The 16,717-nt window shown below is 35.2% G+C and overlaps 1 protein-coding gene across 1 annotated transcript in view; it reads left to right on the forward strand.

The window, feature by feature from the left end:
* Positions 1-16,717, forward strand: part of LOC150085819 (transmembrane and coiled-coil domain-containing protein 6) — a 234,285-nt gene that overhangs the window by 181,918 nt on the left and 35,650 nt on the right. The window contains exon 7 of the mRNA XM_090374704.1: positions 15,359-15,472. Within this exon, the coding sequence (XP_090230830.1) occupies positions 15,359-15,472 (114 nt within the window). The remainder of the gene's footprint in view (positions 1-15,358; positions 15,473-16,717) is intronic.

The following is a 16,717-nucleotide window of genomic DNA, read 5'->3' on the forward strand; positions in this document are numbered from 1 at the left end:
GATTCAGTCAGGTGTATCAAAGCCTTCCATCTTTTTCTGTCTTCCCAAATCTTAACTTCTGTCATTCTCTCCCACTCAATTACCTTCTTTTCCACACCTTCCCTAATCTGATCTCTCCATCTTTTCTGGGGTCTTCCTCTTGGCCTCTCCTTGTCCATTTTCATCTCAAACATTTTTCTTATTCCATTTGAGTTCATTTTTTTCGTGTGTCCAAACCATCTCAAACGTGATTCAGTCATCTTCTCCCTCAAACTTTCTTTTCCCAAGTTCATTCTAATGTCAATATTTCTAATTTTGTCTCTTATAATTTTCACTAGCATAGTCCTTAACACCTTGATTTCCATTGCTTAGATTCTGCTGGTATCCTTTTTATTCATCCTTCACATCTCAGCAGGTAGGCACATATCATAGGGACAAAATATGCCCTATTTATCAGCTTTTTACACTTCATTGGAACTTCCCTAGTCCATAACATGCTGTTAACGTTACAGAAGAAACTCTGACTAGCTGCTATTCTCCTTGTTATTTCCATATCTAGGCTGCCATCCTTTGTTAATACACTCCTTAGGTACTTAAAATTGTTCACCGCTTCCAACATTTCATTCCCTAATTTTATCCCTTTTACACTCACTTCTTCCAATCTGTCCATCACCATCTCTTTGCTTTTTTAGCTACTTATCTTTAGACCATACTCACTGACTACACTTTCTCAATGTATTAGTTTCTCTTGAAGTTCTTCCTCCTTGTTTGCCCAGAGGACAACATCACCTGCAAACACAGCTGTTCCACCTTTTTTTATCATCTTCCACTACAAAAATATTGTCTATGACAATAATAAAAAGCTATGGTGACAATACACAACCTTGTCAAAGTCCATTGGACAGTGCAGACCATCTGAATCCCCAAATTTTGTTCGCATACAACTTTCACACTTTGAATACATATTTTTAATCATCACAACCTCCTCCCTGTCTATTACATTTTCTCCAGACTTTGTACACTATCATATGGCTTTCAAGGTCTAAAAATACCAGGAGGCTCTTGGCAAACTCCCAATGTCTTTCTTGGCATTTTCTTACAGCAACTATCAGGTCAATCATATATATCATGTATAATAATATTGACGTATTTCTATATATGTATTATTATTATTTTTTTTTTTTGGCTACCCTTCCTTTTTTATTTCTTTCACACTTTTGCTTACTTCTTTTATTTCTACTACTTTTATTTACTTATATATAATGAGTAACTAGGGGCCTTCTCCCTCTGCTCACTTGCTCCTTTTGATAAAAAGTGTTTTCTATAAATCTATCTTGGTATATATGATTGTTTTCAATATTAATTATTATATACAACATATTGTGTTATATATATATTTGCAGTTTGCATAAAGGCAGTGATTGCTTTTCAACATTTGTGATTTCATTCATTCTGTTTACTCGGAGTTCTCAACTATGGTCCAACATATTGCTTTGTTATAAGAAATCTACCCTTCTTAAGTATTTTTAATTGATGGCAGTAGACAGCCTCACCAATTCATGCAAAAGGAAAAATAACAGTGTTCTGTGAATTGGATATGAACATTGAAATTATTTCACATTTATCCAACGAGTTCAGGCATGTTTAAAAGGGAAACAAAAAAAAAATGATGAAAGAAAATTACAGTAATTTGTGTTTATTATTTATAAATTTTATACAATATATGTTTATGCAATTTTAAAATAATGGCTAATGGTTTGCTGCTTTTAAGATGTCTGTCTATCTTTTTTTCTGCAAGATTCTGTGTTTTTGCTAAGCATGCCAGTTGGTTATCATTCATTTCTTTTTGATTAAATTAAATGCTAAAGTGGCACATAAATGCTTCACTGGTTGTTAGTTTCCATGGTATATACTGTATATTCATGATACTAGCATTAGTATTAATAGGGAATATGATGCAAGAAAGCAAGCTCTTATATAGCATCAGCCAAAAAAAAAAAAAAAAAAAAACCACCCTTCCCATTTCGCCCATCCATTCACTCCCTGTTTGTCTAGTTCTGCTTTGAACTTATTTAAGTTTCTGACCAGATGGAAGTTTATTCCAACTATCAACCACTCACTGGCCAAAGGCGAATTTCCAATTATCTATTCTACAATTATCTTTACTCAATTTGAATTTATGCCCCCTCAGGTGAGTAATCTGAGCAAGAGGAAGAAGCCCATTATCACTGAACTTGCTCAATCCATTCACCTCAATTAGATCACCTCACAGGTGCCTAGTCTCCAGATGCTGCAATTTGCAGAACTTAAGCTTTTCTTGGTAGCACCAACCCTTTGTTCTATTCACCAATCCCATTTCCCTTCTCTGTGCTCATTCCAGCAGCTCTACATCTTTCCTAAAATGAGGCCTCCAGACTTTTATACTGTACTCAAGGTTTGGCCTGACCATTGCTAATACAAGGGGACAATCACCCCCCCTCCCCCTTATTCCTGCTAACAGAATTCTTGTATATCATTGAAAACTTCATATATCAAATATGAAAACTTCATATCTGACTGCACAATTACCCCCAGGTCCTATTCATTCTCCACTACCCCGAGTGTGGTACCACCCAGTTGATACGTTACTCTGGGGTTACTGCTACCCAAATGCGGTACTTTACATTTGTCAATGTTAAACTTCAGTTGCCACCTCTCAGCCCATCTGCTCAACTTTTCCAGATCCTGTTGCAGTAGCATACCATCATTACTCTCATTAACAACCCTGCCAACCTTTGTGTCATTTGCAAACTCAGACATTCACCCCAATATACCTTCATCAATATCGTTGATAAATACCGAAAACAACAATGGGCCTAACACTGAATACTGGGGACTCCACTAATAACATTAGTCCATGAAGAGCAGTGTCCATTGATAACCATTCTGTCTTCTCCCACTCAACCATCCTTTTATCCATTGTAGCAACTTGCCCTTAATGCCATACTGCTCCAGTTTGTAAAGTAGTCTTCCATGAGCCACAGTATCCAAAGCTTTCCTAAAATCCAAGTATATGATATCAAAATTATCCATTGCATCCAAATTATTTGGACAACAAACAAACCTTAACATGATCAAACTATTGATGAGCATGATCATCAATAGTCAAACCATCTATGTTTCATGATTCATCACTTTCCTTCTAGAGTTTACATAAGTAAAGAACTCTTTGTTGTTTTCCTTTGCCAAAGATTTCTCATAATCTGCCTATGCCTGCCTAACCTCCTTTGTGACTTGATTACAGACTAGCTTATATCCACCATAGGCTTCTGTGTTGCCTGATAATTTATATGCATCCCATGCATATTTCTTCTCTACAAATTACAAAAATAATAAAAATATTACAAAAATAACAAAAAAAATTCAAAAATAGATCATTACAAAAATAACATACAGTTAATGCACAGTTTATGCCTTGTCTCTAGTTTTGTGCATATCTGTTTAATGAGTTAATGCACAGTTCATGGTTTCTTTTAGTTTTGTGCATTACTGTTTAAAATGTCTAAAGTATCTATTACATATCTTTCATCAAACTATTGTTTATAGTAATTTAAATGAAGGGACTATACAAATAAAAAAGTAAAAAAGTGTATAAACACACACACACACACACACACACACACACACACACACACACACACACACACACACACACACACACACACACCTGTAAAAACACCAAGGAGATTGGATAAAAACGAAGTCTACAAATTGCAATTTATCAAGTTTTATTTGGAATAATTTATGTAATGGTGAATTTTTTTTTGTTTTATAGTGAAGTTTTTATGCATAATGTCATTGTGCTTCATATCATACAGAAGTACAGAAAATAAAAAATTTTCTTTTGTTTGCATCATACATATTGCTTTTTATGAGAGAAATCATGATTTTTTTATATCCATATCATAAATTATAAATAAATAATGTGAACCCACATATGAAGTGACATGTTTATTCTCAAAATCATACTTGATAGTTTTGTTTCTTACAGTTAAATATTAAATGTGTCAGCTTTTTTGTGTAAAATTAAGATAAAAAATAAAAGTGAAATAACTTTTGGATAACTGAAATTCTGCTGTATTCTGATTTAGTTCAGTAGATTTTGTGTGTGCATAATATTAGTGGTTGCTGTGATGTAATGAAAGCAGTATTTAGTTGCCATTGTACATGCTGAATTTCATCTACTTAGTATTGCATTCCAATCAATCACTGTTGTAGGAACAATTGAAAGTTGAAGAATAGTTGTTTCACTTTCATCTCTCCCTCTATATATATTTGTGTCACAAGGCTTGTTAAAGGTTTTAAGATTAGGAGTTTTGATCCTTTTTAAGGGTTTTGTGTCATAAAAATTGCTGTATTGATGGTCTTGTTCAAGAAACTTGTCTCACAAGCTAAGCTATGTCATAATTGTTGAAGAGTAGTTGGAATTGTAGGTTCACAATATGGAACATGCATTCTCTTTTTCAGCAGAGTGCTGACTCATTCACTTTTTTTTTTTTTAAATTGAATCTGTGTTATGCTCCTAGATGTGGGAATGATATTCAATCGTAGGGCAATTTGTGGTTTGTACAGAGTGAACAGCTGTTTGTAAAAAAAGTAACGCAGAGATCGAAAGAGAAAACCCTGTTTAATGTGTTGCTTATGCCAAGAGAGATCATAGAACCATCCGGTTTGATAGAGGTGGGAATAGAGATGGGTGAAAGTTGTGGCCACTAGCTTTAGCAAGAGACCAGAACGTTTAGCTACCATTTGGACAAGAAGCATGTTTTCTACTCTTAGCCTGTTCGAAATCTAATTTTGACTGATTTATTACCGCTTTACAATTGTTGTGAGCTTTTGTGTAGGCAGAAAATGAAACTGAAGATTTGGAAACAAGCCAATTACAATATGCAACATTCTTCTCTTGAACAGCCTTAGTCCATTTATTGGAAAACCAAAGTTTAGATAAAGGACAAGGTTTTAAGGTGGAGTGTGGGATAAAGGATTTCATCCATACAAGAATAATTTCACTGACACAATCTGAGCAAATGTTGACATCAGAAGTTTTGAACAGTAATCTGAACAAGGAAAAGATGAAAAGAAATCTTGCAGATCATCCCATTTTGCATTCTTGTAATGCCAAACAACATGAGGTTGGGAATGGCCATGAGAGAAAGGCTCCACTGGAGAAGAGAGCATCACAAAGTTGTTGTCTGTTGTGCCTAGAGGACCACTCATCTTGACCCTATACTTAGAAGGGTTGTTTGTGAGAAAAAGATCTTGTTGGGTGTGTGGTCAGGATTGTCTGGTATTCTGGTGGTAAATGAACAATCTGTGCAAGGTCATTAGTAATTGCAAAAGCCTCAGCATCTTGACCATCTGGATCTCTGTGACCTCAAAACAGAAGCCAGCTGGAGTTGTGAACATTAAAATCACCAAGGAAAATTACCTCACTGTTAGGAAAGTTGGACTGGAGAAAATCAAGCTTCAGTGATAGGAAGTCAAAGAGTTCCAAATGATTAGTGGAGCTGGGAGAATGATAGATCCAATAGATGAATTTGATGGAATGTAGTAGAGAGATTTTAAGCCAGAGAAGGTTCCAAATTGCTAAATCTCTGATAAAGAATATCAGAACAGACATATGCACAAGCATAACCTTTAAAGCAAAAGGAGTCATACAGCGAATGATGATGAACTGAGGAGTAGTGGTTGAATCAACCGATAACTGAGGTTCTGTCAGAAAAAGTACATGGGGTTTGGCAGACTGTAAGTGGAAATGGACATCATTGAGATTAGATCTGACACCACCACGAAAATTTGTGAAATGAACGAGGAAGTGTTTGCGAGGTTTAGATCTTTTTTGCAGATGAGTTTGCTCTATTATTTTGACAATTCATGGTGTATTCAGTAGTAAGAAAAGATGGAGGAGGTACATGCTGTATGAAGTAATGAAATTTTTGGATATGGCGTACACATAGTAAGAATATATACGCAGCTACTTATCATAGCTTGGCCTCAACAATGCCCCCTGCATAGGCAGAGCAAAGGCATAGTGTCTAGTGTTATTGCATTAACAATTGAGAATATTTTCTGCATTGCAATAATGTTAATTGTAATGTGGCTGCAGGGGTTTACCCCAATTCCGAATCAAGCAATGTGATGAATATAAAACTCTGTGAAGGCCAGATTTATGTAGGTTAGTGAGTGCTCGTGAAGTGTCAGTGTGAGTTATCTTGATTGTATTGTTCATCTGGCTTCTTAGCCTAAAGGCTTGTGTTTTCACACAGAAACCTCTAGTTTACCGTCCAGCTCCATGAGAAGGCAGATACGAATTGGGAGGCGATACGAATTGGGAGGTTGTTAAAGTGGTAGAGAGAGAGAGAGAGAGGTGGCAGTAGTGAAGGCACCCACCTGGTTGAAAGGGGGGACAGAAGGGGGACCCCCAGGTCAGGATTCCCATCCTGTTCTGAAGGTGGGAGATGATAGTTGGCAGTGGAGTGACCAACCAAGTAAAGGGGAGGGTGCACCCCAGGTTGGAGGAGGGAGAGACCTACCAAGGTGGTAGGACTGAAGGGTCATAAGGAAAGGTGTGTGGTGCTCTGTTCCACACTGGCCAGGGTTAATTCCTACTGACCAGTGTCAGCATCCCATACTGACTAGATGGCGCCTCCGTAGCCAGGTGGGAAGGAGCAGCAGTGCATAGCACACGCTTCTTGATTAGACCGGGGTTCGAGCCCGTCACCACCAAATACGGAGGATGCGGAAAGGTCAGGGAATGACCACCGCATATCCCGGAGCAATATGGCCTTAGTTGCTAATGCTCCTAAAAACCAAACAACAAACAAACAAACAACTGACTAGATAGCCATGGCATGGTGTCTGCTTGGATGGGCAGGGGGTCATACCAGTCCACATGTCCACCAGTCAATCTTGGGGGGGGGGGAAGAGGCACAGGCAATTTTTCCACTCATAATTTTCTTTCACTCTCTGCTCTCATTCTGATTTTATTTCTTACATTTTATAGTATCTATTTTTTTTTGTTAGGTTATATATATATATATTTTTTTTTTTTTTCCCCTCCACACATCCATTCTCTTTCTCACACCAGGGGAATGCAGTGGTACAGCCACTCCCTCATTTACATAAGGGTTGCATTCCACGGAGCTCTATGTAAGTCGGAATTTCCCTAAATGCTTGTGCAACACTCACAACTGTACTCACTGAATTGATTGAATCAAAAAAAGAAATGTTCAACGAACGTGTAAATAGAATTATTTATTGTATTTATTCAATTTTTTTATCTCATGTGCAGGAAAAATTACAAAAGCGTGCAATTTAAAAAATTTCAAAATTATAAAATTACAAAAAAAGAGAGGAGAGAGAGAGAGAGAGAGAGAGAGAGAGAGAGAGAGAGAGAGAGAGAGGGGCATAACATCAGTAAGTTTTATCTCTCGAGCATTGTTGCCAGAATTGACATCTTCAGCTGATAAGTACACTGCTGCGGAGGTTGAGGGCTATAGAGATTTAGAAGGGATTGAAAGAACATATTAATGGATTACTGGACGGTAGCTTTTTTCTTTTTATCATAGATTTCTTTGTAGCAGGCAGCATATCATTCATCCCTCTGTTAACTTTTAAGAATCGTTTGCTGTCAGGATCCATCTGCTCAAACCTTGGCATTGCCAATGCAATTTCATGAAATGCCATTGTCATCTCTCTGGGTGGTGAAGTGTCTCAGCTACTCATTTGGTTCATCTTGAGCTTCATCAGCATTTTCTTCTTACACTATCACTGCCTGCAAGTCAGTAAGTTCTCTGTTAGATAATTCCTTCTCTTCTTCCTCTCTTAACTCCTTTGGCATCAACCTCCAGCTGAAGTAGTTCTGCAAACTTTACATTCTTATCTGTAACCTCTTCATATGATTCATCTTTTTCAAATCCTTCGAAGCCTTTTATGTGCCGTGGGCATATTTTCTTCCATGCGCCATTTAAACAACTCTTAGTAATTTATGCCCAGGCCTTATTAATGTTTAAGATGACGTGGTAAATATTGTAAGATTTCCAAAAGTCTCTTAATGTAAAATTTTTCTCACCATCTACTGCAGACAATGCCTGAGCATATGTTGTGCGTAAATACGGGTGACCCCCTGCTTAAAGCTGATAATTCGTTCCGGAAAAACAGAGTGCTAAGTGAATCCATGCTAAGCGAGCGGCGCATTCCCATAGGGTAACATATGTATTTGTGAGTTGCAGTCTGTGCCAGAAGATTTTTTCTAATCAATAATAAATGGTAGTGAAAAGATGCACAAATTTCGGTCAAAATATTTGATACTTGCATATCAAAATTAAACTTAAAATTCCAATTAAAATCACGAATTTAATTGATCTAAATTGATTGATGAATTTAATCATGAAAAATGTGTCGATTTTGGGTTGTACTTTGGCCCTCTTCCTGGTAAACTAAAAGGGGTTTTAATTTTAAATCCCCTGCAGCATTACCGCCCAACAATAAAGTTAACCGATCCTTTGCCTCTTTGAAACCTGGCATGTTTTTTTCTTCTTTCAATATGAAACTTCTTTTAGGCATTTGTTTCCAAAAAAAGTCCTGCTTCATCTACGTTAAAAACTTGTTGAGAAGTATAACACATAATACCCCTTTTCAATAATTTTAACAAGTTCTTTTTTAAAGTTTCATCTCCTTGATCTGCACTTGCGGCTTCTCCCTAGATTTTAAATCTATTCAATCAGTCCTTACTAGTTTTAAATGGTTCCACTTTTGTTTTTTTTTTAGGCGTTTTCTTCAGATCATCATATAGGCTAATCTCTCTCTCTCTCTCTTTTTTTTTTTTTTTTTTAATATTTAACTTACTAAATTCTGCATTGGATATTATCTTCAATAAAATTAGTTAAAGTCTCTCCATTTCAATTCTAATAGCCGGCCTAGCCCTAGTTGCTTGCAGTGGAACATCTGTCTTTCTGGCTGCTAAAATTAATTCTTTATTTTTTATAATTGTTCTAACAGTTAAATTCGCCAGTCCTAAATTATGGCGCACATCTGCTTATTTGACCAGAATCGATTTACTTCAAAACATCTGATTTAATTTTCAAATTCAGTCTTTTTCTTACACGTATAGTCTTCATACTGCATCCAGACGTTGCTTTTCATTCTTATCCACCATTATTAACTCTTCGAAAATGTAACTGCGTTGGTTGCATTAATTATGATACAATGTTCGAGTAAACTGTCCTTTATGCACAATGTCTAATACTGTACTGAGTGATGACTAGACTTTGGATAAATGCATATAACGCAAATATTACAAGAAATATACTTGATCATTTTTTAAAATGTTGATCTCAGATCTCAGAATTAAATTAGCATGCAAGAAAATTTCACTGAACGTGGGAAAATTTCTCAAGTCAGCGTGGGAAACGTTTTAATGCTGTTTTGCTGTTCATTTTCAAGCTATCGACTCCATCAAATGAAACGATTTTGTTAAATATGCCAAAAATTCAATCTGTAAAAGAGCATTATAGTGATTTTTGACAGCATTATAGTCAGATATGGGTTATAATATAAGAACAGCGTTATAGCAAATCAGCGTAAAGTGAACTGTGTTATAACGAGGACCTGCTGTAGTATGCTGTTAATTTCGAAATAACACCCTGATCCACGACTTCGCTCATCATTGGATGAGCGAAGTCGTGTTTGGCAGTAGAAATATTACTCTCATGTTCGAATTGAAATCATCTAGATGCGTAGGATGTCCAGGAGCATTATCCAATAGAAGCAAAATCATGAAAGGAATGTCATTGTCTTTACAATATTTTTCAACCTCGGTAATGAAGCAGCATTTAAATAAATTGTCAAAGAGAGAGATATTGTTATCCATGCTCTCTGGTTTGATCGAAAATGCACGGGTAGGGTGGCTTTATTGATTCCCTTAAATGCACAAGGATTTCCAGAATGGTACACAAGCATGGTTTTAATCTGTAATCTCCCACTCCATCAGCCCCAAGCAAGAGAGTGGTCCTATCTTTTGAAGCCTTGAAACCTGGCATTGTCTTTTCCTCTCTGGCAATGTATGTTCTATCCGGCATTTTTTTCCAATACAGAGCAGTCTCATCAACATTAAAAATTTGCTGCATTGAATAGTTGCCTTCATCAATATTTTTTTCCAGTATATCACAAAATTTCTCTGCAGCTGCAGAATCGGCACTGGCAACTTCACTGCATACTTTAACATTGTGGAAACAAGCACGATGCTTGAACCTATTAATTAAAACACCTACAAACTTGACTTGCGGTTCACCATACTTATCCTTAATGTCTTCATAAATACTTGTTGCTTTTGCTTAAATGGCCATTGAACTCAGGGGCACTTGCTTCTGAATCTGATTTTCCATCCATATTATTAATAGCTGTTCCATCTTCGATATAGCACCTGAACACTGTTTTGTGATCACTGTTGATCTTAAGTGCATTGATCCTTTTGATATGTTCTTTTATACATGCACTGTCCTTTAAAATAGTATTCTCTGTAAGCAGCAAGACCTAATCCCCGTGCAGTAGATGATAACTTTGTCCTGCTTCTTAATCATGTCTAAATCAATTTTGTTTCATTTTCTAACACTGCCACCACTTGCACTTTCTGTTGGTTGCTTTCCCTTCATCATTGTAATAAGTAAATAGGAATGAAGAGAAGATTTTGAAAATTTGTTTATGTTTCTTATATGATTGAAGATTTCAATGAAGGGGAACTCATTTCACCATAATACCGTATGTCGTGATCATACGGTATGAAAATTCCTGTGATCATGACATACGGTCAAAAAGTGTTGTCAGCTTCAGGAAGGAAAATCATTTTGTATATTTTCGTTAGATCCTTTTTAATATTTTTAATTGCGTTAAATTGATTTTTAATTGTGTTAAATTGGTTTTTAATTATTTTTTACTCTAATGTAAGTTTTTCGATTTTTTTCGTTTTAATTTCTGGAGAGTATCATACGGAAGTGTTCTACGTACTATATTGAGGTAAACTCTTCTTATTATTTTACAAATATTAATATCAACATAGAACGTATTGAGCATTACAGCTCTGATTCATACTAACTAAAACCTAATAACTAATTTTAAATAAAGATAGATTGAAAGAAATAGGAATAGGGGTTAGTAATTAGATTCAACATTATTTAGTTTATATTGTTTTGCACTCTCATATACACTCTCATTCATCCGTCTGGCATTAATTTCATTTTGCACTGCACACCTCTGGCACTCTTACTGTTAGTTTTCAACTTACTGCTATTTTTCAGTTAAAGTGCAGTCCCAGCTGCTGTAGGCCAGGGGAGTTGGTAATGAGTTGGTATTGGTGTTGTTAGTAATGAGTTCAATTTGTGTTAGTATGTTTAAACTCAATAACCTTTTATTAACTGTATGTCCAGTTCTTCATTCACTCCCATTTACCATAACACTCTTTCACTCTCTTGCCTGCTTCCTCCCTGGGTCACTCTCTTTCACCAAAACTAGCATTTATTCCCTTTTATGACAATCCCTATTTCACCTTATCACTTTCATTCAGTGCCCAGCACACTTATACAATTCTTCACTCTCATGCATTTGTTCATTTAACTCAGCTTTCTTTCGTTCTACATTGAATCACCATGCAGGACACTACTGACGCTATGCTGCTGCAACAGGATCTGGAAAGGTTGAGCAGATGGGCTGAGAGGTGGCAAATGAAGTTTAACATTGACAAATGTAAAGTACTATATATGGGAAACAGTAACCCCAGAACAACGTAGCAACTCTGTGGTACTACACTGACAGTGGTAGAGAATGAAAGGGACCTGGGGTAATTGTGCGGGCAGATATGAAGTTGTCTGAGCAGTGCAGACGGACTGCAAGAGTAGCTCATCGTGTCTTGTCAATGATATACAGGAATTTTTGTAGCAGGGATAAGGAGGTGATTTTTCCCTTGTATAAGGCAATGGTCAGGCCACACCTTGAGTACTGTATACAGGTCTGGAGGCCTCATTTCAAGAAGGATGTAGAGCTCCTGGAACGAGTACAGAGAAGGGCAACAAGATTAGTGAATGGAACAAAGGGGGTGCTCTTACGAAGAAAGGCTTAAGTTTTGCAAATTACAGTGTCTGGAGACTAGGCACCAGCGATGTGATCTGATAGAGGTGTATAAATTTGCCTTTAGCCAGCGGGTAGTTGGTTGGTGGAACAGACTTCCATCCCTTGTTGTGGAAGTTGATAGCCTAAATAAATTTAAGGCTCAGTTGGACAGGTATTTCGAATGAATGGAGGGGTGAAATGGGATTTTTTTTTTTTTTTTTTTGGCTGATGCTGCATAAGCTTGCTTTCTTGCCTCATATGCCTCTACTAATTCTAATGCAATATTACCAAAAGATCAATGTTGTAAAATGTTTTTTTTGAGGGAACCAAACAACCATTCCACAAATTATTTTTGTTTAACAAACCATTTCAGGGATTACTACTAAATCTAAACATAGTGTAAAATTTCCAAATACAGCAGACTCTTGATTAAACGGGACACTTCAAGACTCCAAATAAAAAAAAATAAAAAAAAATCAACCAGAAATCAAAAAATTCAAGTAATAACTAGAATAGGTATAAACAGATTGCAAGCCGTAAATAAGCGACAAGCGGTATTATAAGTCATCATTGGGAGATTAGTGTACCGGAGATCTTGCAATCCCCACTCTCTTCTCACGCGTTTGCCCCCCCCTCCCCAAAAAGAAACCAAATGTTTAGTTTGGTTTGTTTTACTGTGTTCCGTTGCAGCTGAAAAGGACAAATTTTGTTTCGTTATTTATGTCAGGGATGTCGGAATTTTTTTTTTTTTTTTTTTGTTTAGAAATCGCAAAAATGATGGGTAAACGCAAAAGAGTTGAGTTTTCAGTTAAACAAAAATTATCCAAAAGTTTGAAAACGGTGCAGCTGATCTCTAAGGAACCATTATAATGTTGGTGACCAAACCATACGCAACATTGTAAAAAATAAAAGGAAGCTATTAAATTTAAATTCAACATCGTAAAAAAATATAGGAAAGCTATTAGACCTAAAATCGACATTGGAAAAAAATAAAGGGAAGCATCGTATTGGACACGCGTGTAGGGCGTGGTAAGTTTTTTTCGTTTTTTATCTATCGCCATATTTTTTATGTAGGTTTCAGAAAATTTTTCGATACAGTAAACCCCCGACTTACGCAACTACGACTTTACGTAAATTTTTTTCACTCAATTTTTTTTTTTTTTTTTTAGGATTGTAAAATTTAAAACAAACAAAAATAATAAATCAATAAAATAAGCAATCAATAACGATGATCACGGCATGCACAAATTGCACAAGTGAGATACGGAGTAACAAGCAAAAAAATAGGAAAGAATAAAAGATTCTTACAATTTATTTATGGTTTTTTTTTTATATATGACTGAAGATTTCAATGAAGGGGACACATTTCACCATAATAACGTAAAAACCCACACAATTCCAGTTATTGGTATTGTCGCAAATGCAATAAGATCGAGTTTACTACCCGTTTATAATTAGATCAGAAAAGCCTAGTAACCCGGAAGGTGCAAATTGTTTAATGGCAGTGACCGCCAGAAATGTGCTTTAGTAAAATGTGAGTTCGCGTGAGCTGATAATAGTGTGTTTCCCCCTTAACCGTGTGAAGTTCTTTTCAGAAAATGTCATTTTGACCGATATCATGATGCCGACTAAGAGAAAGTGAAAGCGCTACTAGTAAATCTATCAACAAAAGGAAAGCCATCGATTTGGATCAGAAAATAAACTAATAGGGATGTATGAAAATGGCCAAACATTAACAAGTATTGCGTGGAATTCAGATTTGTCAATAATAATATAGTAGCAATATGTTATTAGTCATTCCCGAGTTACGTAAAACTCGACGAAGTAAGAAGTCCTGGAACGTATCTCTTACGTATGTCGGGACTGTTGTATTTTTGGATTAACCTGGAAATTAGGTTAATCCAAAATCGAGGATTAGGTTAATCATGGAAAATCGAGAGTCTACTGTATACTATTAGCTATAAGACTTGTTTTATGCAGTGAAGAACTACCTGTGTCAAAATTACTGGAAATTTATAATTTGGATGATGATGAACCAGACGATTTTGAGTTTGGTGGCAAGACACAGAATGACCGTGGAGAAGACTAGCGAGTTAGTCACCCCACATATGAAGTGACATGTTCATTCTTGGAATCACACTTAATATCTCAAGAGGAATTAAATGATCTTGTTTATAATCTAAAATTATCTAAAAATCAAGCTGAAATTCCTTTCAGGAAGTTCAGGAAGTTTTATTACTCACATTGCATATTAAACTTAGTTTAATGTAAAATTTTGTCAAAGCAATGGATTGAAGTGGAGCAGATTTTCTTTACCTGAAAGAGAAATTTACTGGAGCCAGTGAGAACAAAATCAAAGCGGGCATATATGTGGGACCCCAAATAAGAAAACTGATGAAAAGTTGTACATTTTTATCAAGAGTTAAATGAAGTTGAATGAACTGCATGCAGTTAAAATAAAACAGTTATTCAAAATTTTTTTGGAAATTTCAAAGCTGAAAATTACCGAGAAATAGTCAATGGGTTTCTCAAGGCCTCTGAAGTTATGGGATATAATATATATACCCAAAGATCTATTTCTTGGATTCATAATTGGACTTCTTCCAAGAAAACCTAGGAGCCGTCATGATGAGCGGGGGAAGCATTTCCATCAAATTAGTTTTCACATTGGAAAAGAGGTACCAGGGCAAGTGGAGCCCAAGCATGCTGGCTGATTACTGTTGGATGCCGAGGAGGGACGTTCCACAAGCAAAATACAACAGGTAATCAAAGGTAATAAACTCACTTAAAGATAACAAGTAAGTTCATCATTAAATAGTGTTCTAGTGTCACTTATTTTAATGTTTATATTAAACTGAAATCACATTAAAGCTGCGGGCAAAGGACAAAACCTGGTTTAATATTTGAAATCAGCAAAAAAAAAAAAAAAAAACCCTTTAAAATTCATTTACATGTACTTTAATGTGTGACAGAAAAATATTATTCTTTTGTTTTTCAATGTAATTAGTGTTAAAAGTATTTAATCATTTATGTTTTTATCAAAGTTAATGTTGGTTAAAGTCATTATTAAAATAATGTAATGGAAAAGTCTGTAAATTATAAAATTTATTTATCATTTAAAGCAACAATTTTTTAAATAAAAATGTGAACAAAAAAAGTAAGCTTTATTTCATAACATTAATAATCTTTTATTCCTTTATTTATTTTTGGCTTATACAACTATATCTGCATCTGGTAGAGAGTTGATCTGCTCGGGTTTGATTTTATGTTTATCCCGTTTGCTCACAAATGAAGACTTAAACCATGCAGCTCTAGTTGATGCATCCCACATCAGTTTTCACATTAGTGCCCAGTAAGTAAGACACCCCCTTTAATGTTAACATAAATGGTAGACCTTATAATAACAAAGAAAATAACTGGGCAATATTATTAAATAGTATAACTCAAATGTTGAATAATCAAAATATCTTCTTTTGTTGAAACAAATCACTTCTGTATTTTGTCTTTAAATTTTCATATACCAGTGATTAAATTAAAATTAAAAAGAACGAAAGCTAATAAACTAAACACCATTAAAATGCTACCTCTTTGAATGAGTCTAAGGTTGCCAATTGGCAACCTTATACTCATTCAAATTTAATATTTAATATGGTCAGAAAAATACAATAGCAAGATGTGGACTTATCTTTTCATGAGCACATTTCTATAATGTATAGGTGGAAGGAAAAGTTTTAAATATTAGGAAGAATCTCAGTGAATGAAGAGCTCATTTCTGATTACTAGGAAACTTAATTTTCTCAGAGCATCAAACAGATAAATCAACCGGGGATCTGGCATTTAGCATGTGCAAATATTCTAGTTTATACTTCATTATTCCGTTGTGTGAAGTTGATAATTGTTATTTAGTTTGATTATAATTTTGGCATTATCTAATTATGATTTATGTTTATTATGTGCTTGTGTCATAAGTTCTATAACTCTCTTTCCAGTATATGTACTATATTCTTGAACATAAGCATGATGTTCAGTATATCAGAGCATCTGTATCTCATGGAAGTTGACTCAATGTATTTGAGTGAACAACCTCCTTGACAGTTGATTAAATATGCTATATTATATTGATCACTGATTTTATAAGATAATTTGTTTACATTATGAAACATGCCGTAAAAAGTCTCCTCTGTGCAGTATGTATGTTATGAAAGTTGAAACTATAGTTGTTTATGTTATGAAGTTGAAACTATAGTTGTTTATGTTATGAAACGGTGTTTTTGCATTAAGGATGGTGATCCTTTATGCAAAAACCTAATGTACTTATAATCTTGATCTGAGTCGAGAACTTTTTTTTTTATCTTCATTCGTCTTTCAGCACAAATGGGGTTACCCTCCATGTCATAATTGAAATAAATAATGTGTTATAACCTTTTCCTCTCAATAAGAATAACTTGTTAGTAAACTTCAGCAAATTCATATCCTTACCTTATCACAGTTCTCTAGCTAGTAAAATCAGTCTCTTTTCATTATAATAAACTGTTGGTTCTGTGCTTCATAACATAAACAAATTCTCTTATAAAATCAGTGATCTGAATGATATAGC

The sequence above is a fragment of the Mastigoproctus giganteus genome, chromosome 5 (genome assembly GCF_048544385.1).
Source record: "Mastigoproctus giganteus isolate SK-2022 chromosome 5, ASM4854438v1, whole genome shotgun sequence".
Taxonomy (NCBI): Eukaryota; Metazoa; Arthropoda; class Arachnida; order Uropygi; family Thelyphonidae; genus Mastigoproctus; species Mastigoproctus giganteus.